The sequence below is a fragment of the Colobus angolensis genome, unplaced genomic scaffold, assembly GCF_000951035.1.
Source record: "Colobus angolensis palliatus isolate OR3802 unplaced genomic scaffold, Cang.pa_1.0 Scaffold21, whole genome shotgun sequence".
Taxonomy (NCBI): domain Eukaryota; kingdom Metazoa; phylum Chordata; class Mammalia; order Primates; family Cercopithecidae; genus Colobus; species Colobus angolensis.
In genome coordinates this window covers 4,841,805-4,869,059 of record NW_012115266.1, presented here as the reverse complement: position 1 = coordinate 4,869,059, position 27,255 = coordinate 4,841,805, and the positions used below count along the sequence as shown (strand labels likewise).

Genomic DNA, 27,255 nt, shown 5'->3' with positions numbered 1-27,255 from the left:
ATCAGCAAACGTGAGTCCCCGCGGGGCTGCCGCACCACCCCACCATTTCTTCCACATCAGAATCCAGGCCCCTGCCCACACACTGAGCTGAACCCCACCCCTTGGTCTGCATGAATCAGGGAACCCTCCAGTTTTTCTGAGCCCAGTTTCCTGCCATTTCCATCCCATACTCCTCCTCCTGACCTGCCGTCCTGAGAATCCCTGTGCTCAGGTGCTGTGCCTTTGTGAGATTAGACGCACAGCCTGGCCAGGCACAGTGGCTCACACCTGTAGTCCCAACATTCTGGGAGGCTGAGGCAGGAGTCGCTTCAGTCCAGGAGTTCAAGACCAGCCTGGACTATATGAAGAGACCCTGTCTCTACAAAAAAGTACAAAAATTAGCCAGGCCTGGTGGCGTGCACCTGTAGTCCCAGCTACTCAGGAGGCTGAGTTGGGAGGATGGCTTGAGCCCAGGGAGGTTGAGGCTGCAGTGAGCTGTGATCACATCAGTGCACTCCAGCCTGGGCAACCCAGCAAGACCCTGTCTCAAAAAAAAAAAAAAAAAGCAGGAGCAGCACCTTAGTGCCAAGGAAAAGTCTACGCTTCCTCTCAAAGCCTCCTGGACCAGGCTGAGTGGCTTGGGGCATACCATGTGACTGGCTTTACTCCCCAGTGCAGACAACTGTTGGCAACCCCATCCCTTCCCTCCCCTCCCCTCCGCTCCCCTCCCCTCAGCTTTGTTGCCACTGACCTCCATCCACACGGTTTCCTTAACCAGAGCCTCTCTCCTCCTATCCTTGCTAGTGAAGCACTGCCTACCCTCCTAGCCTGCAGCAAGCCCTGCCCTGCCCCATCTTTCTACCCAATTTTGCACTTTTCTGTTTCACACTCGTTTCCTTTTACTTTGGATTAATTGTGGCTGTTGGGACTTTGGCTTGATTGCTAACATGCTTTACCTGTGCTTCCTGATGATACAAACAATCCTGCCCACTTACTCTGCCAGATATTGCACCCACTGGGCAGGATTTGTGCTTCCCTGACTCCGCCCCACCCAGTGCTCCCAGTAGGGGCAGGTGCAGGAATCTCGCTAGGTGGAGATGTTGGAATTGGTTTTTCTTGCAGACAAAGACCTGCGGACCAAGGGCTTCAGCCTAGAGTCGTGCCGCAGCATGGTGAACCTCATGGATGTATCCTTCCATTTGCTTTTGTCTCCTGAGTGGGGTTTTGGGTGGAGGTATCCGTGCTGGGAAAACTGTCCAGGACAATGCAGAGAACGGGACAGAGCCATGTGAAGTGTGGACACACACACAGTGCCTCATGCTCAGATACCTCCCTGGACATCTTCCTGTTGGTTGGGAGGGAGAAACTGAGGCACAGACCTGTGTCAAGTGAAAGGTGGAGCAAGACCTGGGTCTCCATTGACCCTGAGGCTGGTGCTGTTTCTGACCCCTCCCCAGCCCACTCCACTGCAGCCCAGCTCAGAACGATGCAAGCCCGGCTGTAGGCTGACTGTGTGTGGCTTTTGCTGCTTCTCCTCACCCAACCCCAAGTCGGCTTGCTGGCTCTGCAGCCGTGTCCCCTTCCGCACAGTTGCCCACTCTCTCCCATGCCTGGTCTAAGTGGTGGAATTTCCTTCTTAACGGCCACCCAGCGTGATGGCAATGGGAAGCTGGGCCTGGTGGAGTTCAACATCCTGTGGAACCGCATCCGGAATTACCTAGTAGGTTGTGCCCACTCGCCTCAGTCGTGTAGGTGTGGGCCGGGCAGGCGGGAAGGGCCAGGTGACTCAGCCTGGCCCTCACCCTCTGCCCCCACCCCAGTCCATCTTCCGGAAGTTTGACCTGGACAAGTCGGGCAGCATGAGTGCCTATGAGATGCGGATGGCCATCGAGTCGGCAGGTGAGACCCCAAGGCTGATGGCACCTGTGGGGCCTGGGACAGGTAGCCCCACTGCTCCCATGCCCCAGACCCTTGTCCCCGCGGTGCTGGTGGTGACGTGGTAATAGCCATCTTGTCCTTTTCCCCGCAGTTACTGAGCTAAGTGCGTTACTGGGTTTCCTTCCTTCCTTCCTCTCTGCAGCCTAACGAGGCTAGGGTCTTTTACCATCCCCACTGTGCACATGACAAAGGAGAAGCTCAGAGAAGGAAAGTGACTGACCTCAGGCCTCACAGCCAGAAGTGGGCAGAGCCAGGCGGCAGAGCCTCCAGTGAGGGAGATGCAGGGCTCACCCACACCAGCCCGCTTAAGCCCAAGGCCAGGGCATTCAGCACAAACTAAGCTGGACCCCTGAGCCCTCACTGGCCCGCTCCTGATTCCCTGGCATGACCTGCGCCCAGAGACTGGCACTCACTTGCCCAGCCCCTCACAGCTACTGGCCCTGCCCAGGAGGCCTTCATGCCCCTTCTGGAGAAGAAGAGGCCGCAAGCACCCTGCCTAGCTCCAGCCCCCTCCTGGGGACTCAACCCCTCCCCCATCCTGTTGGGCAGGGGCTGCACCTCCCTGACCTTCACTCACTCTCCTGGACCAGGCTTCAAGCTCAACAAAAAGCTTTATGAGCTCATCATCACCCGCTACTCGGAGCCCGATCTGGCGGTCGACTTTGACAATTTCGTGTGCTGCCTGGTGCGGCTAGAGACCATGTTCCGTGAGTGTCCAGCTCCGTCCCAAACGCGTCACCAAGGAGCTGGGGGGAATGACAGATGGGTGGATCAGCAGATACAGGCCAGTGCTGTGGATGTGTGCCAGCGAGGCCTGGTTCTGGGTTTGGGGGGCCATGGCTGAGTGCCAGGAGAGTTGGGGAGGGAAGGAGTTGATGGCAGCTTCTCAGGCAGCAGGAAGGGGTGAAGCTTCCCAGCTTCAAGGGGTGTCAGCTTGGGGTACTGTGGGGAGGTAGAGAGGGACCAGGCAGGAAGGGGGCCAGGCCTGGCCCTGCGTGAATGTCCCACTGAGTTTTCAGCCGTGTATCACCTTTTCTTGAACACACAGGATTTTTCAAGACTCTGGACACAGATCTGGATGGAGTCGTGACGTTTGACTTGTTTAAGGTGGGAACCTCCCTGGGCCCATGGTGGGGGAAGAGGTCCAGGCAATCGAGTTTTCTTATCTGGCCAGTGTTTCCTGTCCTTTCCTGGAAATGAGCCTGAGCCCCAGAGGCAACCCTGAAGGCCAGGCCACCCGAGTCCTGAAAGGCTGGGGTGGGGGTGTCTGGATTCTGGGAAAGGAGCAGGAGGGGAGACCCAGGCCTTTGGAGGCCTCTATGGGAGCAGCACTCTGGTTTCCTGGGGGTGGAGGAGGTAAGAAAGTAGCCACTTCATGAGGTCCCTGAGGTGGCTCCTGAGCCGTGGAGTTGGGGGCTGGACCTGGGGCTTGGGTGGGGAAGAAGCCAGGCAGCCATTTCTGCGGCCCTGGCTGACCTGTCTGCTCTCCCGCAGTGGTTGCAGCTGACCATGTTTGCATGAGGCAGGGACTCGGTCCCCCTTGCCGTGCTCCCCTCCCTTCTCATCTGCCAAGCCATGCCTCCTGCCACACCACACCAGGCCACGCCAGCTGCAAGTGCCTTCCTTGGAGCAGAGAGGCAGCCTCGTCCTCCTGTCCCCTCTCCTCCCAGCCACCATCGTTCATCTGCTCTGGGCAGAGCTGTGTGGCCCCTGCCTGCGCCAGCTATGGGCTCAGGATGGACTCCCTGGGCCCCTCCCATTGCCAAGCCAGGAAGGCAGCTTTCGCTTGTTCCTGCCTCGGGACAGCCCCAGGTTTCCCCAGCATCCTGATGTGTCCCCTCTCCTTACTTCAGAGGCCACCCACTCAGCAGCACCGGCCTGGCCTTGCCTGCAGACTGTAAACTGTAACCACTAGCTCTACACGGTCTGCAGTCCAGGCGTGTGGAGCCGCCTCCTGGCTCGGGGAGGCCCCGGGGCTGGGAACGCCTGTGCCTTCCTGTGCCAAAGCCAATGCCCCCTCTGTCCCTCCCTGGCCCTGTTGCCGACCTGGAGCTGCCCAATCTGTGGGCGGTCGGCCTTCCCTCCTTCGCTCCTTTTTTATATTAGTGATTTTAAAGGGGACTCTTCAGGGACTTGTGTACTGGTTATGGGGGTGCCAGAGGCACTAGGCTTGGAGTGGGGAGGTCCCATGTTCCCTATAGAGGAACCCCAAATAATAAAGGAAAAGGCCCCACATCTGTCTGTGACTTGTTTCTCCCCAGTCTACTGCCTGGAGGGCACCTGCAGGCCCCGGCCCACGGGGGCAGCTCGTGGCCTCAGCTCACCCCTCCCCTCCAACCCTTCCATCTCTTTCCCCTTGACCTGAAGCCTGAACCCCCTACTGGAGTACTGGGTATCTGGGCAAGCCTACCCCTGGCCCTGGGAGGTTGGGAAGGAGGGGCCCCAGCTGCAGGGACAGGGCCACACAGCTGAGGTCCCACATGACTCTGCTGATCCTACATGCCCTCCTCGCCGCCCAGGAGGCCTGACCCCTACCTTTCTTGCGCACTTCAGCCCATTGAGGTGAGGCTCTGGCTGAAACTCAAACCTCTACTTAGCACACACCCGGTCCCCCAGGGAGCTCCCCAGAGCACAGAGCCGCCTTCAGGTCCTTCTGTGGGGAGCCCCTGTGACCCAGACACCTGCACTTATATAAGCCCCTCCAGGCCCTTCCGGGATCTGGGATTTTCTTACCAGAGATAAGAGTGGCTTGGGGGAAGGAAGAGGGGATGGGGCGAAGTCGCAAATGCAGAGCAGAGGCCAAGGTGGGGGAGGGTGGGGGTGGGCTGCTGTCAGCTACTGTGGGCCCCAGTGTTGGGGCAGAGATGGAGGTGGAGGCCCCTGTGCGCCCCATGGGGCAGGCTGCCCGCACGCTGCTGTCTTGAGCTTGCATTTTGCCCTTGTCACCTCCTCACTGGGAGTCCAGGTCCTGTTGGGCTCAGGGTCTTCAGCAGTGAGGGCAGTGGCTCAGCTCTTCCTGGAGCCTGGGCGGGTGTGTGAGGGGCTGGAGGGCAGGAGAGTGTGCAGGGCCCCGACATCTTGCTCAAACCCTTACTTGCTCTCCGGATTGGGTTGTATTTGATGAGGGGATGGGAACACCAGAGTCTGAATGACCTGGGGTCCTAACCTCTCAAAACCGCTGAGTCATTGAGGTGGGAGTGGGAAGAGCAGGGCTTCCTCCTGACTGCCCTATTTAGGCTTGCTTTCCTTTCTTTCTTTCCTCCCCTTCTCTCCTCTCTTTCTATCCTTCTTTCTTTCTTTTTTTTTTTTTTGAGGCGGAGTCTCGCTCTGTCGCCCGGGCTGGAGTGCAGTGGCCTGATCTCAGCTCACTGCAAGCTCCGCCTCCTGGGTTTACACCATTCTCCTGCCTCAGCCTCCGGAGTAGCTGGGACTACAGGCGGGCGCCACCATAGCCGGCTAGTTTTTTTTTTGTATTTTTTAGTAGAGATGGGGTTTCACCGTGTTAGCCAGGATGGTCTCGATCTCCTGACCTCGTGATCCACCCGTCTCGGCCTCCCAAAGTGCTGGGATTACAGGCTTGAGCCACCGCGCCCGGCTTCTGTCCTTCTTTCTGACGGAGTTTCTCTTTTGTTACCCAGGCTGGAGTGCAGTGGCGTGATCTCAGTTCACTGCAACCTCCGCCTCCCAGGTTCAAGCGAGTCTCCTGCCTCAGCCTCCCAAGCAGCTGGGATTACAGATGCCCGCCACCACGCCTGGCTAACTTTTGTATTTTTAGTAGAGACGGTTTTACCATGTTGGCCAGGCTGGTCTAGAACTCCTGACCTCAGGTGATCCACCTGCCTCAGCCTCCCAAAGTGCTGGGATTACAGGTATGAGCCACCACGCCTGGCCTATTTGGGCATTTTAAAAGGGCTTTTTCCCAAGTGTCACCTGTGCAGCCAAGTCCCTGCCTTCTTGGGAAGTGGGGAAGTGTAAGCAGCTGTAACCACTGCACCCCATTATTCTGAACTCTCAGCACTTAAGGCTCCAGCTGCGATTTGGAGCCTAGTGACAGGGACTGTGTCCCATGTGCCAAGACTGGAATCGGGGCTTCCAAACATGCCTCGGTGTCCTCTGGAGGAAAGGGAACGTGACGGTGCTCCGTTCACTGCTGAGGTCCTGCCGGTGAGAGCAGTGGGCAGGGCGGCTGGGCCTGCGGATCTGGGTGGTGGGCTGTGACTCGGCCCTCAGGGTGAGAGATGGAGAGACCTAGAGAAAGGGCATGGGGGAGGGGAGCCCTGCAGATGTGGGGACACCTGAACCCTCCTATGGAGTGTAACCTGAGCCCTCTGACAGGGTGCACAGGATGTCTGCAGTCCTCACCCCTGGCCTGTTCCACTCCCAGGGCCCCTCCCCAGCCTCTCTACATAAAGCCAGGCAGGCTGGGCCTCAGGTCAGGCCTATGGCCATGGCCTTCACAGACCTGCTGGACACTCTGGGCAGCATGGGCCGCTTCCAGCTCATCCATACGGCCCTGCTGTTGCTGCCTTGCGGCCTGCTGGCCTGCCACAACTTCCTGCAGAACTTCACGGCCACTGTCCACCCGCACCACTGCCGGGGCCCTGCCAACCACACTGAGGCCTCCATCAACGACTCGGGGGCCTGGCTGAGGGCCACCGTACCCCTGGACCAGCTTGGGGCCCCTGAGCCCTGCTGGCGCTTCACCAAGCCTCAGTGGGCCCTGCTGAGCCCCAACTCCTCCGGCCCGGACGCGGCCACGGAGGGCTGCAAGGACGGCTGGGTCTATAACCACAGTGTTTTCCCATCCACCATCGTGATGGAGGTCAGAAGGGGCTGGGGGCGTGTGAGGGGGCTGCTGCCGAGGCCCAGACTGAAGCGCTCACGTCTTCCCTGCGGTGGGATCTGGTGTGTGAGGCCCGTACTCTCCGAGACCTGGAGCAATCTGTCTACATGGCCGGGGTGCTGGTGGGGGCTGCCGTGTTTGGCAGCCTGGCAGACAGGTGAGCCCGTGGGGAGAAGTGCCCCAGCCACCCAGTGCAGGCCAGAAAGCCTAGGCCTCTGCATTCATTTTTCTTTGTTATAGTTGATTTGTGCATTTTAAACAGATAATACATATAGTACATTCACATGGCTTCAAATCCCAAAAGGCACAGAAGAGCATGCTGGGGATCACCCCTTTCCTGCCTCTGCCCCTCCCTGCAGTAATCCCCAGAGGGCAGTCTGGTTTCTGTGTCTTTTACCAGAGACATTTTATGATTCTGTGCAGTCAAGCAAGTGGGTGTATATGTTCTATTCCCCCATTTTTATTTTCCTGTTTTGTATTTGTTTTCTTCTTACGTCCCCCCATTTTTTCCTTTGAGATGAGGTCTCACTACATTGCCCAGGCTGGTCTCAAACTTCTAGGCTTAAGCAATTCTCCTGCCTCTGTCTCCCAAGTAGCTGAGGTGACAAGCCTAGCCATCCTTTTTTTTTTTTTGCAAATGCTGGTGTACACCCTACATGGTCCTGTACCCAGCTTTTTCTTCACTTTGGAGGCCTCCTCTCCTATTTCTTCAGAAAGAGCTGTCCCATCCCTCCTAGTCTTTACACTACATCCCACTGTATGCATGAGCCAGTACGAACCCTAAGTTGCTCCCCCTTATTTTTTAGGATGAGGTCTCGCTCTGTCACCCAGGCTGTAGTGCTGAGGTACGAACATAGCTCTCTGCAGCCTCGACCTTCTGGGCTCGAACGATCCTCCTGCTTCAGCCTCCCCAGTAGCTGGGACTACAGGCACCCACCAACACACACAGCTAATTAAAAAAAAATTTTTTTTTTTAGTAGAGATGGAGTCTCACTATGTTGCCCAGGCTGGTCTCAAACTCCTGGGCTCAAGCAATCTTCCTCCCTCTACCTCCTAAAGTGCTGGGATTACAGGTGTGAGCACTGCGCCTGGCCTAACTGACCCCTATTGACAGACGGCGATGTGCTGCCAGCTCATGGCTCTGAAGTTGGCTCCCACGTCTCTCTCTCTCTGCACCTCTTTCCCCTTCCTCCTCTTCGCTCTCTCTCCCCTCTCCCTTCTCCTCTGCCCTTCTTCTCTCAGTTCAGGTTTGGGGGCTCCTCCCGGACCCCACCCCACACTCTGGAGTATAGATGGCTCCCTGTGCCACACACCTCAGGCCCTCATCACACCATGTCATGACACAGCCTGGTCTTTCTACATGTGAGCTTGTGTTTTATCCAGAGTGTCTCGTTTGTCACCAGCCCTCAACTCAGGCCTGTCACTTAGAGGTGATTAATGATCAATGAACATTGTGTCTCAATGAACATTGTGTCACAATGAATGAGTGAATGAAAGAATGCATGAAGAAATGAGTGAGGGAGTGGGTGAGTGGGTGGGTGAGTGGGTGGGTGAGTGAGTGAGCGAGTGGGTCATGGGGTGTGTGGAGAAGAAAAGCTGCCTCCCTTCTTGGCCTGCTTCCCTCCTGGCCAAATTGGGGTTGTGAGCTCTGGCCGTGGACCCTCATTTGCAAATAGGGCAAATAACCCTGCCATCCTGTCCTTGGGCCCCTCTGTGGCATGGCAACCCTCTAGTCCACGTAAAGACTCAACCCTGGCTCCTGCTCCCACACTGGGGACTGGCCAAGGGCTCACCCACTGGGAGTTCTGGTTCGAGGCCTCTCTCTAGCCAGAACAGTGCTCAGGTGACCTCTCCCCACCTGCCACATGCCCCTCTGGGGCTTTGTAGAATCCCTGCCTTTCCTTGAACCTGGACTAAATCTCCTTGCCAACTTCCTTCTACACTATGTCCCTTTGTCTGTGACCAACCTCTGCCACGAAGCCTGGGTCCCAGCAGTTTCAAGTTTCTGTTTTGGAGGGGTGGCTTTCGCGGGGTACCCCATCTTCCCCGTGACATGACTGCCTTGATAACGCCCCTGCTCAGGTGGAAGGGGCAGGCGTGGGCTGCCAATTTGTTCCTTGGGGGATGCTGCTGCTGCCTCTCAAAACCCTAATGCCTGTGCCCATTCTCTGGACTCAGGCTGGGCTGCAAGGCCCCCCTGGTCTGGTCCTACCTGCAGCTGGCAGCTTCGGGGGCCGCCACAGCGTATTTCAGCTCCTTCAGTGCCTACTGCATCTTCCGGTTCCTGATGGGCATGACCTTCTCTGGCATCATCCTCAACTCCCTCTCCCTGGGTGAGTCCAGCCGAGGAGAGGACGAGGACTGGGGCTCCTGAAAGAGTGGGGCGGGTGGGGGGCAGGGGGGCAGGGGGACACGGGGATGGCAACATCCAGGGTCGTTGGACATTTTTCTCATGTTGTTTTGTTGGGATTCTCATCCAGCAACCTCATCTCAAAGCCTCCCACCAGAGTTCTGGACTTGGGGGACCTGGGCTCCTGGGTAGTGGTGGCCCTGCTGGCTGTGAGTAGGGAGTCCCTGGATGGCCTTTCCCAGGTCTGGGCTTTAGTGTACTCATCTGTAAACTGAGAGGGTTAGGTTTATTTTATTTGTGAATTAGCCAACAATAACCACTTACTAAGCACCTATTGTCTCCAGGCTTAGTGTGGGGACACAGAGGCCACAGGGCCACAGGAGGGGAGTGAGCCATGACGGTCCCCAGGGCTGCAGCCAGCCCTGAAATTGTGTGACTCTAAAAAGGCTGGTGATTCCCCAGCTTCATGGTGGAGACCTGGCTCCTAATGCCAGCTTGGAGTGTTGTGCCCCCAAGTGATAAATGGCAGACTCAGTCCTCACTCTGGCCTGGTTCTGGGTAGCCCCTGGGTGGTCCTTGGAGAAAGCATTGTAGGGCAGTAGGAAGCCCACCCAGGACACAGGCCTGTCACCCACCTATGCTTCATTTTAACACTTAGCTTGCTCCTGGGGACATCACTGGGCGCGGAAACTGCTGCCACCATCAGCTGTGCAAAGACAGGATGGGTCTTTTATATCAAGGGTCAGGGAGAAATCTTGGGACTGGAGAACCAGGAACCACCAGGCCAGCTCACCTGACCTCCCCTCCCTCTCCCAGCACAAAGTGGGATCTCAGCAAATCCCAGCCTACACAGCTCACTCTGCAGGGTGGGCATCCGGCCATGGCTTGAAACAGGTGTCCGAGGTCCACTTCATGCTGGAATGGGCTCTAACACCTACACAGACACATACAGACACATAGACACACACACACACACGCACGCACACGCATCAGAGACTGCCCAGCCTCTTAACACCTCCTGAGGCTAGAGAGGACGGGCGCTGTCTTAGGACATCTCAGCCTATAAAGATGACTTTGCAGAGATTCTGTCAAGTGCCCTGGAGCTCCCACCACAGGCCGTGCCCTGCCTTGGGTCACACAAGTGTAGTGACCCCCCGCCTATGTATATATATATGCCTCCCCTCATGTTTGTTCCTGTGCACACTGTTCTGTATCTTGATTCTTCCACTTAACCAAGTTGTCACTGGTCCACTGCCTGATAGAGGACCTCCTAGTGCCAGGAGGGGCTCTAGAGGTTGCGGTGAACACAGCAAAGCCCCGCTCCTTGGGGCCCATGTTCTAGCGAGGGGCGATATCACCACCACGCATAACAAATCATATAGTTTGTTCGAAGACAGTAAGTGCTACAGAGGAAAACCGAAGCCTAGAAAGGGGAGAAAAATGGCCAGGTTGCCCGGGCATGGTGGCTCATGCCTGTAATCCCAGCACTTTGGGAGGCTAAGGCGGATAGATCCTCTGAGGTCAGGAGTTTGAGACCAGCCTGGCCAACATGGTAAAACCCTGTCTCTACTACAAATACAATTAGCCGGGCATGGTGGCGGGCGCCTATAATCCCAGCTACTCGGGAGACTGAGGCAAGAGAATTGCTTGACCCGGGAGGCGGAGGTTGCTGTGAGCCGAGATCACACCACTGCACTCCAGCCTGGGTGACAGAGCGAGACTCTGCCTCAATAAAACAAAGGAAAAACCCCACAAAGAATGGGCGGGTTGGAGGAGAGGGGTGTGCAGTTTTAATTAGCGTGGTTTGGGAAAGACTGCACTGAAAAGGGGTCATTTTGAGCAAAACTGGAAGGAGTTGAGGGAATGAGCCCTGCAGGTTTCTGGGGTAGAACATTCCAGGCAGAGGGAACTGCCAGGCAGAGGCCCTGCCGGGGAAAGTGTGCCAGGGTGGAGAGCAAGGAGGGCCCTTGGCTGAAGCAGAGTTGGGAGGTGGGCGACAGGTGAGTTCGGGGAGGGCAGTTCTGCAGGACCTGTGGCCAGCATTCTAGGACTTCGGCTTTGCCTCTGAATGAGACAAGAGCCACTGGAGGATTTTGACCAGGGAGACACCCGACCTGATTTAGAATTTGAGATCTGATAAGATTTATCTGGCTGCCATGTGACACCAGGACAGAAGCAGGGAGGCCGGTTAAGGGGCTACTGCTGTCATCAAGCAAGAGACCAGGTTGAGCTGGGCCACGGTGGCAGCAGTGGAGGCAGCGAGGAGAGCTCAGATTCCAGCTCAGTTCTGAAGGATTTGCTGAGGGGCTGGATGCACGGGCTTCTTGCCCACTGGGAAGAAGCTTCCTCATTAATTCGTTACAGCTGCCTCGTAAGAGTGTGTCGTCATTATTTAACCAGTCCCCTGTAGATGGACATTCAGGTTGTTCCAAGTTTTGCTATTTACAAAAATTAGTGTTTTCTGTCTTTGCATGGGGTTGAGCACCTGTGCCCATTTTCCTTTTAGCTTTGTTGGCTGTTTTCTAATTGATTTGTGAAAACTCTTCCAGTATTAGGGAAATTAGTCTTTCTTCTTTCTTTCTTTTTTTATTTTTTGAGAGAGAGTCTAGCTCTGTCACCCAGGCTGGAGTGTAGCGGTCCAATTAATTTCAGCTCACTGCAACCTTCGTCTCCCAGGTTCAAGCGATTCTCGTGCCTCAGCCACTCGAGTAGCTGAGATTACAGGCACACACCACCATGCCCGGCTAATTTTTGTATTTTTAGTAGAGACAGGGTTTCGCCATGTTGTCCAGGCTTGTCTCAAACTCCTGACCTCAGGTGATTCACCCACCTCAGCCTCTCAAAGTGCTGGGATTACAGGAGTGAGCCACCGCGCCCAGCCCAAAATTAATCCTTTATCTGTTAGTTGGGTTACAACTATATTTTTATGTTTTTTGTTGACTTTTTTTGACTTGACTTATGGTGTTTTGTTTTGTGTTATTCCGATGCAGACATTTTTTATTTTTACAACTCCAAGTTTGTCAACCCCCCCTTTTATTGCCTCTGGGTTTTGTGATGTCCTTGGAAAAGCCTTTCCCTACTCTAAGATTGTAAAATAATCTCCCCTGATTTCTTCCGGCATTGTTGTGGTTTTATTGTTTGTTGAGTTCTTTGATCCATTTAGAATTTATCTGGAGTGCAGTAAGGACACCTTTGCCTGTGTCTCAGCAGGTCTCCGGAATGAGTTTAAGCTGTCAGAATCATAAGGGGGGTGTGGTGAATTAACCACATGTGGTGAATGCCACTGCATGTCACTGTTTTCTCCCCAGTTGTGGAGTGGATGCCCACCCGGGGCTGGACCGTGGCAGGTATCTTGCTGGGGTACTCCTTCACCCTGGGCCAGCTCATCCTGGTGGGGATAGCCTACCTGATTTGCCCCTGGCGGTGCCTGCAGTTTGCCGTCTCTGCTCCTTTCCTGATCTTTTTCCTCTATTCTTGGTTTGTCCTGAACAGAGTGGGGTAGGGGAGGGTCCACCTGTGTGGCCGAGTCTTCACCTGGCCCTGTGAGAGGTTGGGATGTGCAGTGACCGGGACTTGTTGGACTTGACGTGGGACACGAAGGATGGCAGGCATTCGTGAAGGCTGCAAGCTCTCAAGTCCTCACGAATGGCTACTGGGACACTCTGGTAAAATCCCTTGCATTAGTGTGGCGCCCTGGAACATCCCAAGAGCTTTTGCCTTCATCAACTCCTTCACATCCCTCAACACTTTATAAGTACTCTAAGTACTTATAAAGTTATAAGAATATAACTGGGCATTTATAAGAGGGTAATGAGGCACAGCCTCATTACAGAGAGGGCCCATGACTCACTCAAGGCCACACAGCTGGGGTCATAACCAGATTCAAAACCGGGTCTGGGACAGGTGCGGTGGCTCACACCTGTAATCCTAGCACTTTGGGAGACTGAGGCAGGCAGATCACTTGAGGTCAGGAGTTTGAGACCAGCCTGGCCAACATGGTGAAACCCCGTCTCTAAAAATAAATAAATTAATTAATTAAATAAAATTAGCCGGACATGGTGGTGGGTGCTGTAATCCCAGCTACTCGGGAGGCTGAGGCAGGCGAATCACTTCAATCCGGGAGGCGGAAGTTGCAGTGAGCCGAGATTGCGCCACTGCACTCCACCCTGGGCAACAGAGTGAGACTCCGCCTAAAAAAAGAAAAACCATGGGTCTGTTGAAATCCTAAGTCCTCTGTAGTTTTTGTTTGTTTGTTTGTTTTTTGTTTTGTTTTGTTTTGTTTTTGAGATGGAGTCTCTCTCTGTTGCCCAGGCTGGAGTACAATGGAGCGATCTCGGCTCTGCAACATCCACCTCCCAGGTTCAAGTGGTTCTCCTGTCTCAGCCTCCCGAGTAGCTGTGATTACAGGCACACACTACCATGCCTGGCTAGTTTTTTTTGTATTTTTAGTAGAGACAGGGTTTCATTATGTTGGCCAGGCTGGTCTTGAACTCCTGACCTCAGTTGATCTACCCTCCTGGGCCTCCCAAAGTGCTGGGATTACAGATGTGAGCCACCGTGCCTGGTCAAGTCCTCTGTAGTCTTTAAATACTATTCAGTGAGTCTCTGTATGATATGCTGCAAAAAAAGGGAAGCTGGCATGGCCCCCAGACTTCCTGATGCAACAGACAGGAGGACAGGTCACCTTTTCTGGGTCTGAAAGAAGGTGGACAAGGAGCTATTGGGTTTGGGGAACAGAATGAGCTCTACCCAGCCCCAGATCCTTCTTCTTCCTCCTCTCGATCCCAGGTGGCTTCCAGAGTCATCCCGCTGGCTCCTCCTGCATGGCAAGTCCCAGTTAGCTGTACAGAATCTGCAGAAGGTGGCTGCAATGAATGGGAGGAAGGAGGAAGGGGAAAGGCTGATCAAGGAGGTGAGCGAGCTGGGAGGAAGGAAGGGTGGGAACAGTCTTCAGTCTTGCTGGCAACCTCCAGTTGTACTAGAATTTAGCAACTTCCCAGGACTCACGTGCCATCCAGGTGTAGACACTGGGAATACACAGTACAGGCAGAGTTCTGATGTGTGAAAGATGTTGTCTAGGTATTGAATGACTGTGTGATTTAGGATAAATAATTTAACTGCTTTGCTCATCATTTGATCCATCTTTGCAATGAGGAAATAACCCTATTAACCTTGACATCCAGTTGAAATTTTAATAAAATGATAAACTAAAATTATTAAAATAGCAACCACAAAGTAAAATTACTGCACAAAAGTACTATCATAAATACCATTTATTATAAGATAGTTACCATTTATTGTCAATACGCATAATTTCTCAAGCCCCATGCCAGGCACTAGGCTAAGAGCTTTATGTACGTAACCTCATTTCATGTCTTATTTTTGCCAATGAGGAAATTGAAGTGGGGACAGGTCAGGTAACTTGCCTGAGAACATACAGTAGGAAGTGGCAGTACCACTCGGAACCCCTGCTCTTATCTGACACAGTCTTCAAGTCTATACCAGGAACGGGGTGGGAGGCCCTCCAGAACCACAGAACCTGAGTGCTGTTGGGGTTCGTGTTGGAGCTTCTCAACACCCTGGAAACAGCCCCTCAAGTGCCGTCAGTCCTTGGATGGAGAGGAGACAAGGGCCGGCCACCTCACCAAAGATCTCAACCCCAGCTCTCCTCCACACAGATAAAGGGGTTCCCTGCAGGGAGGTGGGGTCCCAGCTCCCTCGATTCCCCTGAGCAGACTCTTCTCACTTAGGTGGTGAGCTCCTACATCCAGAGCGAGTTTGCAAGTGTCCACACCTCCAACTCAATCTTGGACCTCTTCCGAACCCCGGCCATCCGCAAAGTCACGTGCTGTCTCATGGTGATCTGGTAGGTGACAGGCTCATGCCCGAGTCTTTCACCCAAGGCAGGGGCATGCTCTCTGCCCCCACTGAAAAACTCTGTTCTGAAATACTCGTAATGCAATGAGCAGGTGAGCCATGTGAACTCAAACTCTTCCCACACCCTTTTTCCAGCACCCGGCCTCTGCTGGACACTGAGATGTGGTGACAGATGAGATATGGTGCTAACCCAGGAACCCCATTTCTTGGCAGTGGGTCTCACCTGGGTGGGAGGACTACTGGACTCACCAAGGCAGCTTTTCCAGAATGTGACTTGTCCCATCCTGATATGCCCCTGGGGCTGGCTCTCCAGTGGATTCTGGGAAGTGTCGCACTCTGGAAAAAACACTTCTGGATCCAGAAGGCAATAGACAGGAAAATCGTAATTTCCATGCAGTGAGACAAGTATCTTGACAGCATTTCTGCTAGTTGGGGCTGCTGAGGGCTTCAGGTAGGAGATAGCATTTAGACTAGTTTTAAAAGATGGTTAATCAAGTTTGCAAGGTGGGCAGGAAGGAATTCCTAACAGGTTCACAGGCATGAAGATGTGAAATGGGCAAAAATACAAAGGCAGCCCATATGCAGTAGCGCCACCTACTGGAAGCTGACAAATCCTAAGGGGAAGGGCTGATAAAAAACAACTGTGTTGATTTCATTCCGCTGGATTTCCTGCACATTTAAATAACTGGTATTGATACCAACAGGGACTGCAGGCAATGAATTACTATCTGTTTTCTCTCTCTCTCTTTCTTTCTTTCTTTTTCTTTCTTTCTTTCCTTTCTTTCTTTCTTTCCTTCCTTTCCTTCCTTCCCTCCCTCCTTCTCTTCCTTCCTTCCTTCCTTCCTTCCTTTCTTTCTTTCTTTCTTTCTTTCTCTTTCTTCTTCCCCTCTCTCTTTCTTTTTTTTTTTTTTTTTTTTTGAGACGGAGTCTCGCTCTATCGCCCAGGCTAGAGTGCAGTGGCCAGACCTCAGCTCACTGTGAGCTCCGCCTCCCGGGTTTACGCCATTCTCCTGCCTCAGCCTCCCAAGTAGCTGAGACTACAGGCGCCGCCACCTCACCCGGCTAGTTTTTTGTAGTTTTTAGTAGAGACGGGGTTTCACCGGGTTAGCAGGATGGTCTCGATCTCCTGACCTCGTGATCCGCCTGTCTCGGCCTCCCAAAGTGCTGGGATTACAGGCTTGAGCCACCGCGCCCGGCCTTTCTTTTTTTTTTGAGACGGAGTCTCCCTCTGTCTCCAGGCTGGAGTGCAGTGGTGCGATCTTGGCTCACTGCAACCTCCGCCTCCCGGGTTCAAGCGATTCTCCTGCCTCAGCCTCCCAAGTAGATAGGACTACAGGCACGCACCACCACACCCAGCTAATTTTTGTATTTTTAGTAGAGGCGGGAAACTGTTTTCTGTAGCAGACTGGGGAGTCGCTTTTAGTAGATATCAGCTGGGCTCTGAGGCCAGACTATCCATGTGACCTGAGCAAGTAAGGGAGCCCAGCCTCCTGGGGCCTCTTTCCTACATCTGTAAGGTCCTTGTGAGGATCCAGAGTTAAGACATGAGGCCAGCCCTGGTGACTCATGTGTGTAATCCCAGCACTATGACAGGCAGAGGAGGGAGGATTGTTTGAGCCCAGGAGTTCCAGACCAGCCTGGTCAACATAGGGAGACTCCCCGCCAGCGGGCGTGGAGGGCTGTACCTGTGGTTCCAGCTACTTGGGACGCTGAAGTGGGAGAATCGCTTGAACGCAGGAGTTGGAGGCTGCAGTGCTCTGTGATCTCACCGCTGCACTCCAGCCTAGGTGACAGACTGCAGAAAAACAAAACAAAAAAAACCACACAAACAGTTACGGCACATAAAGCACTTAAACCACAGGTGGCCCCTGGGAAGCTCTAGGGTATAGAGTCTTTCCTCTGGTTTGGATTTGGGGCTGTGGCCCCTGTGTACTGGGAAGATGGGACGGCCCCCGACTCTGGGAGGCTGTGAGGGCTTCTGTCCCCAACAGCGTGGCAGGCAGCGCAGTTCTGGCTCTGGGGAGCGAGGGGGCTCCTGCGAACCCGAGTCCAGGAAGGGGTATCTTCCTGCGGTAGCCCCTCCGGCCTGGGCTGGCCTTTCCTCCACCTTCCTCTTTCCGCGAAGGAGAAACAGATCCTGAGTTCAAAACACCAGAGCTGAAAGTCCTGTCTTAGATCCTTCTGGAAAGAGTAAGCAAAAGCCCGTTTTTGTTGAGAAAGTGACTCGGCAGCCATCCGGAGCTCTCTGCCTGCAGGTGGGGCCATTCTCCCATGGAGCCGACCCGACCCGACCCGCTCAAAGCTGCCCCAGGCACCGCAGGTTTGGTTCGTGCACGCTAGGACTTACCAACCGCACCCGGAAAATCGGGACCATTTCCAAATGTTTCGCTTCGCTGCCGGCTGGGAGCCACGCCAGGCTCGCGCCTGGGATCAATTGCACAGTCCTGGCTTTGGGGAGAGGGAGGCGGCGAGCGTGCCCCCTACCCCTTCCTCGCCAGTGTGTCTGGGTTGAGGTGGGGATGGGGAGTCCTGGGGTTGGAAAAAGGATGAGGGAGGAGAAAGAGGAATTGTTAGGAACTGGTGAACTTTCACAAACTTCCACAAACCCTATTGTAAAAGCCTTCAATTAACTGGGATTTTTTTCTTTACTGGTTGATTGATTTGATTGAGACAAAGTCTTGCTCTGGCACCCAGGCTGGAGTGCAGCCGCACAATCGTAGCTCACTGCAGCCTTGACCTCCCGGGCTCAAACGATCCTCCCACAGCAGCCTCTGTAGTAGCTAGGACTACAGGTGCCTGCCACCAAGCCCGGGCTAATTTTTTAAAATAGAGATGGGGTGAGGTCTTGCAATGTCGCCCAGGCTGGTCTAGAACTCCTGGACTGAAGAGATCCTCCCCCTTGGTCTCGCAAAGTGTTGGAATAACAGGCTTGAACCACCTTGTGGTTTTTCTCTAAATTCTGAAAAGCATGTATATTCATTGTTAAAAACTTTTTTTTTTCCCCCAAAGAATCCAGAAACAGATAGGCAGTGTAGCGTATTGGCTAAGAAGCAGGACTGTGGAAACTGCTCCTTCAGTTTGAATCTCAGCTCTGCCACTTACTGACTTTGTGATCCTGGGCAAGTTACTTAACCTCTCTGTGCCTCAGTTTATCCATTTGTAACATGGGCATCATAATAGAACCTACCACATAAGGTTGTTGTGAAAATTAGTCTGTAAAGGAGGTAGAACAATGCCTGAATGCGAGTTGTTTTCTGTTATCAGATATACAAGTGAATATTTCTCTCAACCTACTCTCCCTTCCACCTCTGAACATCTCCCATCTCCCATTTCTGTCAGGCATGAATTTATACCCTTGAAGATACATGTACTAAGGTACATCCATGACACCCACATACTTACACACACACACATACACACATTCCTATAGAAATGGATTTAATAGTGGCTGGGTGTGGTGGCTCACGCCTGTAATCCCAGCACTTTGGGAGGCCGAGGTGGGTGGATCACCTGAGTCAGGAGTTCGAGACCAGCCTGTCCAACATGGTGAAACTCCATCTCTACTGAAAATATAAAAATTAGCCACATGTGGTGGTGCACACCTGTAGTCCCAGCTACTTAGGAGGCTGAGGCAGGAGAATTGCTTGAGCTCAGGAGGCGAAGTTTGCAGTGAGCCGAGATCACATTACTGCACTCCAGGCTGGGCAACAGAGCGAGACTCCGTCTCAAAAAAAAGAACAAGAAAAAGGCCTCTTGGGTCAGGTTGAGAGGCTTAATCTTCATCCTAAAAGTAAGAGAAACTCACTGACAGGGTTCTAAGGGGACGAGGAATGCTGACATGATCAGATTTAAATTTTAAGCAGATGACATTGGCCTCCATAGGGAGAACTATGGGAGGGTGGGAACAGTCATGGCACACAGGGCTGCCTAAAGAGTAAAGATAACGTGGGGGAGGTGGCCAACAAGGTACCCATCCCAGCTGCTGTTATTATTCCCTCTGAGCTCCCACCACCTTCACCACGGGTCTAACTCAGTGCCTCAGATATAGTAGTAACTCAATAAACAGTTGCTAATAGGTTCAAGGTTCAGCGCTTTGGATTTTTTTTCAGACAGAATCTTGCTCTGTCACCCAGGCTGGAGTACAGTGGTGCAGCCTTGGCTCACTGCAACCTCCACCTCTTGGGTTCAAGCGATTCTCCTGCCTCAGCCTCCTAAGTAAGCTGTGATTACAGGCACCCACCACCATGCCCAGCTAATTTTTGTGTTTTTAGTAGAGATGGGGTTTCCCATGTTGGCCAGGCTGGTCTTGAACTCCTGACCTCAGGCGATCTGCCTGCCCGGCCTCCCAAAGTGCTGGGATTACAGGCGTGAATCATCGTGCCCGGCCCAAGCTTTGTTTTTAAAATCTTGCCTCCCACAATGCAGAAAGCCTTAGTTTCAGATAACAGCATGGGGAAGAAAGAAAATTTGGGAGGAAGAAAATTTGAATAAAAACATTATTGATGTTGGCAAGGATGTGAAGAAAAGGGAACTCTTTATGAGAGAGTCTTGCTCTGTTGCCCAGGTTGGAGTGCAGTGGCGTAACCGCAGCTTACTGCAATCTCCGCCTCCCAGGTTCAAGCGATTCTCCTGCCTCAGCCTCTTGAGTAGATGGGATTACAGGCACCTGACACCACGCTCGACTAATTTTTTTTTTTTTTGAGACAGAATCTCACTCTGTTGCTCAGGCTGGAGTGTAGTGGCATAATCTTGGCTAACTGCAACCTCTGCCTCCCTGGTTCACGTGATGCTCCTGCCTCAGCCTCCCGAGTAGCTGGGATTACAGGCACCCGCCATCGTACTCGGCTAATTTTTGTATTTTTAGTAGAGACAGGGTTTCGCTATGTTGGCCAGGCTGGTCTCGAACTCCTGACCTCGTGATCCACCCGCCTCAGCCTCCCAAAGTCCTGGGATTACAGGCGTGAGTCACGTGCCTGGCCATGCCCGGCTAATTTTTTGTATTTTTAGTAGAGACGAGGTTTCACCATGTTGGCCAGGCTGGTCTCAAACTCCTGACCTTGGGTGATCCACCTGCCTCAGCCTCCCAAAGTGCAGATTATGCACTTTTAACACAACCCAATAACACCCATCACACCAAAGGAGGCCATGCTGAAGCCAGTGCCACCAGAAACAGGAAGAAGGCAAGGATGCCTACTGTGATTCAACAACGATTCCAAGGTTTGGTTCAATGCACCAAGACAGGAAAATAAAATGATTAGTATCAATATTTGAGAGGAAGGGAAAAATATATTTTTATTTGTAAATGTTTTTATAATCTAGGAAATCTGAGATTCTCCTAAAACATTAATATTAATAAGAGAATTTGGTCAAAGTGACTGGTTGCAAGAAATATGTCCAAGGCTGGGAGTCGTGGCTTACGCCTGTAATCTCAGCACTTTGGGAGGCCGAGACTGGTGGATCACCTGAGGTCAGGAGCTTGAGACCAGCCTGGCCAACATGGTGAAACCCCATCTCTACTAAAAATACAAAATTAGCTGGGTGTGGTGGTGGGCGCTTGTAATCCCAGCTACTCGGGAGGCTGAGGCACAAGAATCGCTTGAATCTGGAAGGCAGAGGTTGCAGTGAGCTGAGACCACTCCACTGCACTCCAGCCTGGCAAGAGAGTGAGACACTGTCTCAAAAACAAAAACAAAAACAAAAACAAAACAGCCAGGTGTGGTGGTGCCTGCCTGTAGTCCCCACTACTTAGAAGACTGAGGTTGGGGGATCACTTGAACCCAGGAGACTGAGGCTGCAGCGAGCTTGATCACACCACTGCCTTCCAGCCTGGGCAACAGAGCAAGATCCTGTCTCAAAAAAAAAAAATAGTAAAATGCTTCAACAGTTTTGGGAAGTTACTATAAAGCTACTTGGGGCAAACACTACTAAGTGCTTACTTAGTATTAACTCCTTTCTTAGCAACAAAATTTGTATATTCATGGGGTAGCAATGTGTTTCCTCAATAATATTACAATATAACTTATAAGGAGGCTTTCCCAACCTCCTTTAAAGATATGGCTATAAAAAAAAAATAAAAATAAATAAATAAAAAAAGATATGGCTATGTGGCTAAAGTCTAAGCAAAAGTGGTTGGGATTTCTAGAAGGACTCCTCTTCAAAAATGGATAGACAACGGTTTGCAAAAGTCATTTTTTTGTTTCTTTTTCCATTTTTGTTTCATTTCTCTTTTCACTCTCTTTTCTTGTTTTTTTTTTTTTTTTTTTTGAGACGGAGTCTCGCTCTCTCGCCCAGGCTGGAGTGCAGTGGCCGGATCTCAGCTCACTGCAAGCTCCGCCTCCCGGGTTCACGCCATTCTCCCGCCTCAGCCTCCGGAGTAGCTGGGACTACAGGCGCCCGCCACCTCGCCCGGCTAGTTTTTTTTATATTTTTAGTAGAGACGGGGTTTCACCGTGTTAGCCAGGATGGTCTCGATCTCCTGACCTCGTGATCCGCCCGTCTCGGCCTCCCAAAGTGCTGGGATTACAGGCTTGAGCCACCGCGCCCGGCCTTCTTGTTTGTTTTTAAGTTGTATTTGCCCTTTCTTCTTCCTGCTTTCTGCCACCTGGAATGGAGCGTGAGTCTGGCGGCTGGAATTCCGGAAGCCATCTTGTACTACGAGGTGACCGGAAGGATGCAGATTAATTCGAGGACAGTGGAGCGGAAAGATGGAGGCCTGATGAACGTGAAGCCACCATTTTAGCGCTGGGCTACCTATCTCTGAAATTATTTTACCTGACAGAAAAATAAAATTCGGTTTTGTCTCAGCTACTATTGTTTTAGGACTTGGCTATGTCACAGATCTAAAACCCACTTAATTTACTCCTGCAATCAAAATATTATATTGACACAGAAAAGACAACAAATAAATCAGTGGGATAAAACAGAAAATACAGAACAGATTCAAGTACTTATGGGGACTTGATACATGCAAGATCACAATTCAAGTCAGTTGGAGAAGAATGTTTTATTTACTAAGTATAACTGTTGACATGCTGGCTGTTTGTCAGGAATTAAAAAAAAGCTAAATCCTTCCTCACATCACAAATAAGGTTAGTTCTAGGTGGATTAGCAAACTAAAGGCAAAACGTAAGTAAAATTAATACAACAAAAATTAGAAGAATATTTTCATAAGTTTAGGTCGAGGATACCTTATTATACAAAGCAGGAAACCTAAAACCCATACAGGAAAATAATTGTACAATGTTGTGTAGAAAACACACACACACACACACAAAGCTAAAAGGTGGGGAAAATACGTATGTAACACATTTGCTATCCATAGGTTACTGCTGATGGTGGGAACGGCAAACATTTTCCATAAAGAGCCAGATAGTAAACATTTGAGGCTTAAGGGTGTGAACCCTAAAAGAGGTTCATGATGGATCCGGAATGGCTAACTAGGCCTAAATTCAAAATACAGCCAAGCAGCCATTGGCTGACTAGAGGTCACACGTACTTCGGTCTTTGTTTGCTTTCTGAGACACGATCTTGCTCTGTTGCCCAGGCTGGAGTGCAGTGAGGCGATCATGACTCACTGCAGCCTCGACCTCCCGAACTCAAGCAATCCTCCTGCCTCACTCCCGGAGTAACTGAGATCACAGGAACTCGCCACCACCGCCGGCTAATTTTTTATAGAGAAGGGTTTTCGCCATGTTGCCCAGAATGATCTTGAACTCCTGGGCTCAAGTGATCCGCCCGCCTCGGCCTCCTTAAGTGCTGGGATTACAGGCGTGAGCCACCGCACCCGGCCTGGGATGGGCATTTTTAAGGCTCCCGATACATATTGCTAAATTGTTTTCTAGAAACGCTCTACCATCCCACCAGCAGAGTATGACGCCTACGGTTGAGATTTTTGGCTCAAAGAATTAGGATGTATTTTAAGCGGAGAACCCTCTTCTCATCTTACCCCTAAACTCTGTCCTTGAGTGACCTACCTTCACTCCCAAGCCTCCAGTCACCCACTGGGAATCTCTACCTGGAAATCCCAGAGGCACTCAAACTTAACGTGTCCACAACTAAATTATCTGTCACTTTCCTACCTCATATCCCCCAAAATGCCCCAGATTCAGAAAACATACCCATCACTGTGGCTGGCACCACGGTGATAATCACGATAATAACCATGGCAACCAGATTCCTCACGGAGGCCATTCTTTTAGGATGAACCAAGGGCACAACAGGCAGAGATGACAAGGGGAATGGAGAAGGGGGTACAGTAAGTTTGAGACAGTTGAAGGCATGCGGACGACAGCGCCTGCGCACCACGGAACAGGGCAAAAGGGTGACAAACATGCGCCACTGAGCTTCACCGAGCAGCCGATGCCCAGAAAATAAGTATCCGCACACAGACTCAGTTTCCGTGTAGGTAACCCCGGGACGTTGCGGGTCACACCCGGCTTTCTCGCCCAGTGAGAAAGAACTGCGCAGCTGCCGACTGGCTGGCCGCCAGGCGCGTGCGTAGAGACGCCCACACGCCCGGTGATGCGCACGCGCCCTGGACCGCGCGTGCGCGCGTGGGGTCCCGGAATGAGCCGGGGAAAGCAAGGGGAAGGGTTGGGGTTGGCTCCGGGTTTCGCGCATGCGTGCGCTTCACAAACCATTTGGCGGGTTTTTCCCGGCCACTCTGTTCTGCCACCGTCACTGAGAAACTCAGCGGTAGCTTTTAGGAAGCAGGACGTTCTCTCCAGGAAAGCGTCCTCTCGAGATTTCTGCTCCCTCCATTCAGGGCGTTTGGGGGCCACCCCTTCATTTTTTTTAAAAACATATTTCTCTGTGACCGACGGCCGGGGCCTTCTGACGGTCTGAGGTCTTGCTTGGGCCAGTCACCTCCTGTCACGGTCCGCGGAGGGTGGAAGGATAAGAAGGAAAGGCGCTCATCGCTCGCCAGGCCCGTGGGTTTCTTGGGCACAGGTCGGAGCTGGGTGGGCCTGCTTCCCGGCCCCTGGCTTGGGCGACCATGTCCGCATCCCCCCAGCAGCTGGCGGAGGAGCTGCAGATCTTCGGCCTAGACTGCGAGGAGGCTCTAATTGAGAAATGTGAGTCCCGCACCCCTTCCCGCCCCGCAGCAGTGTTCCACGCTCTCGCCCGAGTTCCTCGGAGCTTAGAACCGAAAGGGGAGCGCTTCCAATTTCCCCCTCCCCTGGAGCGGAGTTCTCGGTGGCTGTGAGATGAAGAATCAAACTTGAGTTTTGAGATTTAGGATGTGGGCACTTTGGAATGCCCACCGGGTACCGCTTGGATGCCAAATCAAAAATACGAATATGCAGCACGATTTTAAACCAACTCGAAGTTCTCGAAAGGCGGAATTGGGATGTGCTAGATTGAGACTCGGCCCCGGTGGCACCTGAGTTTGGAAATTGTTGAGGCCCCGGTAACGAAGCAAGAGATGTGGGGGTTTTGAAATGTAGCTTTTTATTCTTGGCTCCTCCCTTTCCAGCCTACACCTTAAACCTCTGCTGATCCATCAATTCTCTTATCAGAGCTGTTGGTGGTCTGTGCAAATATGAATCCCTTGAGGTGGATTCCTAAAATTGAATTTGAGCTGTGGAAGGGGCTTTAGGGAGCTTGTTGGCTCCCTCTGTTTACAGATGGAGAAACAGATAAGGAAAGCTAATTGCCTGAGCTGTCTGTGAAGCCAGGTGTCCTGCCTTGGAGTCCCGAGCTGCATCATACGGGTACATCGTGTTGGTCAAGCTGTAGATCAGTGTAAGGAGTCATTTGAAGCAAAGCCCGGGAGATGAGGAAGTTCTAGAATCCGTGTGAATGTGCACCTGCCTTAACCACTCAACACTTTGAACTTCTTATATATAAAAAGAGAACGAAACATGTTAATTTATGGTGAGAAATTCGTTTCAGAAACCAGAATACTTCTCTCTCTTTTTTTTTTTGAGACTGTCTTGCTTTATCACCCAGGCTGGAGTGCAGTGGCGTGAGCTTGGCTCACTGCAGCCTTCACCTCCCAGGTTCAAGCAACTCTCCTGCCTCATATTGCCAAGTAGCCGGGAATACAGGCGCCCACCACCAGGCCCGGCTAATTTTTTTTTTTTGTATTTTTAATAGAGATAGGGTTTCACAATGTTGGCCAGACTGCTCTCAAACTCCTGACCTCAAGTGATCCACCCACCTTGGCCTCCCAAAGTGCTGGGATTACAGGCCTGAGCCACTGCGCTCCGTCCTTCTCTTTTTAAAAGAAGACTAGCCAGGCGCAGTGGCACACGCCTGTAATCCCAGCACTTTGGGAGGCCGAGGCAGGCAGATAACCTGAGGTCAGGAGTTCGAGACCAGCCTGACCAACACGGAGAAACCCTGTCTCTACTAAAAATACAAAATTAGCCAGGCGTGATGGCACATGCCTGCAATCCCAGCTACTCAGGAGGCTGAGGCAAGAGAATCGCTTGAACCTGCGAGGCGGAGGTTGTGGTGAGCTGAGATCACGCCATTGCACTCTAGCCTGGGCAACAAGAGTGAGACTCCTGTCTCAAAAAAAAAAAAGAAGACTTAAGTGGAAAACCTGATCATAGTCAGAAATATATGTGGTAAACATGAAATCAGCATGAGAGAAATTAGTTATGTGAACCCGATTTGTGAGAAATTAGTTATGTGAACCAGATTTGTAAAGGCTTCAGGCCAAGATGCCAATTGCTTTCATCTCATGTAGAGCTAAATTGGCAATGGCTTTGGAACTGTGAACTTTGGATTATCAGTAACCTCAATGGCACCTTAATGTTTCCTGACAGTAAACCATATTTCCCTGGTCTCTTTTTTTTTTTTCCCCTGAGATGGAATCTTACTCTGTTGCCAGGCTGGAGTGCAGTGGTGTGATCTCAGCTCACTGCAACTTCCGCCTCCTGGGTTCAAGCGATTCTCCTGCTTCAGCCTCCTGAGTAGCTGGGACTACAAGCACGCACCACCATGCTTGGCTAATTTTTTGTATTTTTAGTAGAGACGGGGTTTCACCATGTTGGCCAGGATGCTCTCCATCTCCTGACCTCATGATCTGCCCTCCTGGGTCTCCCAAAGTGCTGGGATTACAGACGTGAGCCACAGCGCCTGGACCTTTTTTTTTTTTTTTTGAGATGGAGTCTTGCTCTGTCACCCGGGCTGGAGTGCAGCGGCGTGATCTCAGCCACTGCAGCCTCTGCCTCCCGCGTTCCAGTGATTCTTCTGCCACAGCCTCCCGGGTAGCTGGGATTACAGGTCCACGCCACCACACCCGGCTACTTTTTGTTGTTGTTGTTTTGTTTTTTTGAGATGGAGTTTCTCTCTTGTCACCCAGGCTGGAGTGCAGTGGCGCAGTCTTGGCTCACTGCAACCTCCACCTCCTGGGTTCAAGCAATTCTCCTGCCTCAGCCTCCTCAGTAACTGGGATTACAGGCACCTGCCACCACACCCGGCTAATTTTTTGTATTTTTAGTAGAGACAGAGTTTCGCCATGTTGGGCAGGCTGGTCTTGAACTCCTGACCTCAGGTGATCATCCCGCCTCGGCCTCCCAAAGTGCTGGGATTACAAGTGTGAGCCACCGCTCCTGGCCTACTTTTTGTATTTTCAGTAGAGACGGGGTTTCACCATGTTGGCCAGGCTGGTCTTGAACTCCTGACCTCAGGTGATCTCTCCACCCTGGCTTCCGAAAGTGTTGGGATTACAGGCGTGAACCACTGTGCCAGGCCCCTGGTCTCTTCAGAGTCTTCCAGGTGACTGTTTTCCACCTACTCCTGTAACATCCTTCTCTCCCACCTTCACTCTCAGCTGACAAACTACTATTTTTTTTTTGCTGAAAAAAATAGAAGATTAGAAAACTTCCATCAGCAACCACCATTACGTCTCACTGACCCATATCTGTGACATATACCTAGCCTTCTTTCCTATTACAATGAATAAATTCTCCATATTCCTAGCAAAATCCAAGCCCTCCACTTGACTCCTAAACCCCATTCCTTCTGACGCAATTAAGGGCATCACAGGTAATTCTCCTCTCTTACATATTTTCTATTTTTCTTGCTACAAGATTTTTTTCCTACTAGTATAGAAATGTGCTTCCAGTTCTGCCTTTAAAATACTCTGTTGACCCTACTTCCCACTGACTTCCCAACTCAACAGGAAGTTGAGTTCTCTCCTTCCCAATTGAAGCAGACTTCAAAAGGGTTGGCCAGGCGCGGTGGCTCATGCCTGTGATCCCAGCACTTTGGGAGGCCGAGGAGGGCAGATCACAAGGTCAAGAGATCGAGACCA

At 52.1% G+C, this 27,255-nt stretch overlaps 3 protein-coding genes across 3 annotated transcripts in view; all 3 read left to right on the top strand.

Moving 5' to 3' along the window:
- Positions 1-4,163, top strand: part of CAPN1 (calpain 1, (mu/I) large subunit) — a 38,553-nt gene extending 34,390 nt beyond the window's left edge. Inside the window, exons 14-19 of the mRNA XM_011942771.1 lie at positions 1,102-1,166; positions 1,631-1,699; positions 1,800-1,878; positions 2,508-2,624; positions 2,966-3,024; positions 3,412-4,163. Of these exons, the coding sequence (XP_011798161.1) occupies positions 1,102-1,166; positions 1,631-1,699; positions 1,800-1,878; positions 2,508-2,624; positions 2,966-3,024; positions 3,412-3,438 (416 nt within the window). The 3' untranslated portion in view covers positions 3,439-4,163. The remainder of the gene's footprint in view (positions 1-1,101; positions 1,167-1,630; positions 1,700-1,799; positions 1,879-2,507; positions 2,625-2,965; positions 3,025-3,411) is intronic.
- A 1,783-nt stretch (positions 4,164-5,946) lies between these two features.
- Positions 5,947-17,454, top strand: SLC22A20 (solute carrier family 22, member 20). Its single transcript, XM_011942520.1, has 6 exons — positions 5,947-6,739; positions 6,787-6,917; positions 8,939-9,091; positions 13,898-14,022; positions 14,861-14,976; positions 16,979-17,454. Exons 1-6 carry the CDS (start codon positions 6,263-6,265, stop codon positions 17,126-17,128), a joined length of 1,152 nt encoding a protein of 383 aa, XP_011797910.1. The 5' UTR covers positions 5,947-6,262; the 3' UTR covers positions 17,129-17,454.
- A 5,995-nt stretch (positions 17,455-23,449) lies between these two features.
- POLA2 (polymerase (DNA directed), alpha 2, accessory subunit) overlaps positions 23,450-27,255 on the top strand; it is a 37,421-nt gene continuing 33,615 nt past the window's right edge. The window contains exon 1 of the mRNA XM_011942519.1: positions 23,450-24,061. Coding sequence (XP_011797909.1) covers positions 23,983-24,061 — 79 coding nt within the window. The 5' untranslated portion in view covers positions 23,450-23,982. The remainder of the gene's footprint in view (positions 24,062-27,255) is intronic.

Bases quoted from the DNA above. Each gene is read 5' to 3' on its own strand.
- SLC22A20 (XM_011942520.1), top strand. From the start codon at position 6,263: ATGTCTGCAGTCCTCACCCCTGGCCTGTTCCACTCCCAGGGCCCCTCC. The intron at 6,740-6,786 runs GTCAGAAGGGGC...GCCGAGGCCCAG, and splicing joins CATCCACCATCGTGATGGAG to ACTGAAGCGCTCACGTCTTC. The intron at 6,918-8,938 runs GTGAGCCCGTGG...CTCTGGACTCAG, and splicing joins TTTGGCAGCCTGGCAGACAG to GCTGGGCTGCAAGGCCCCCC.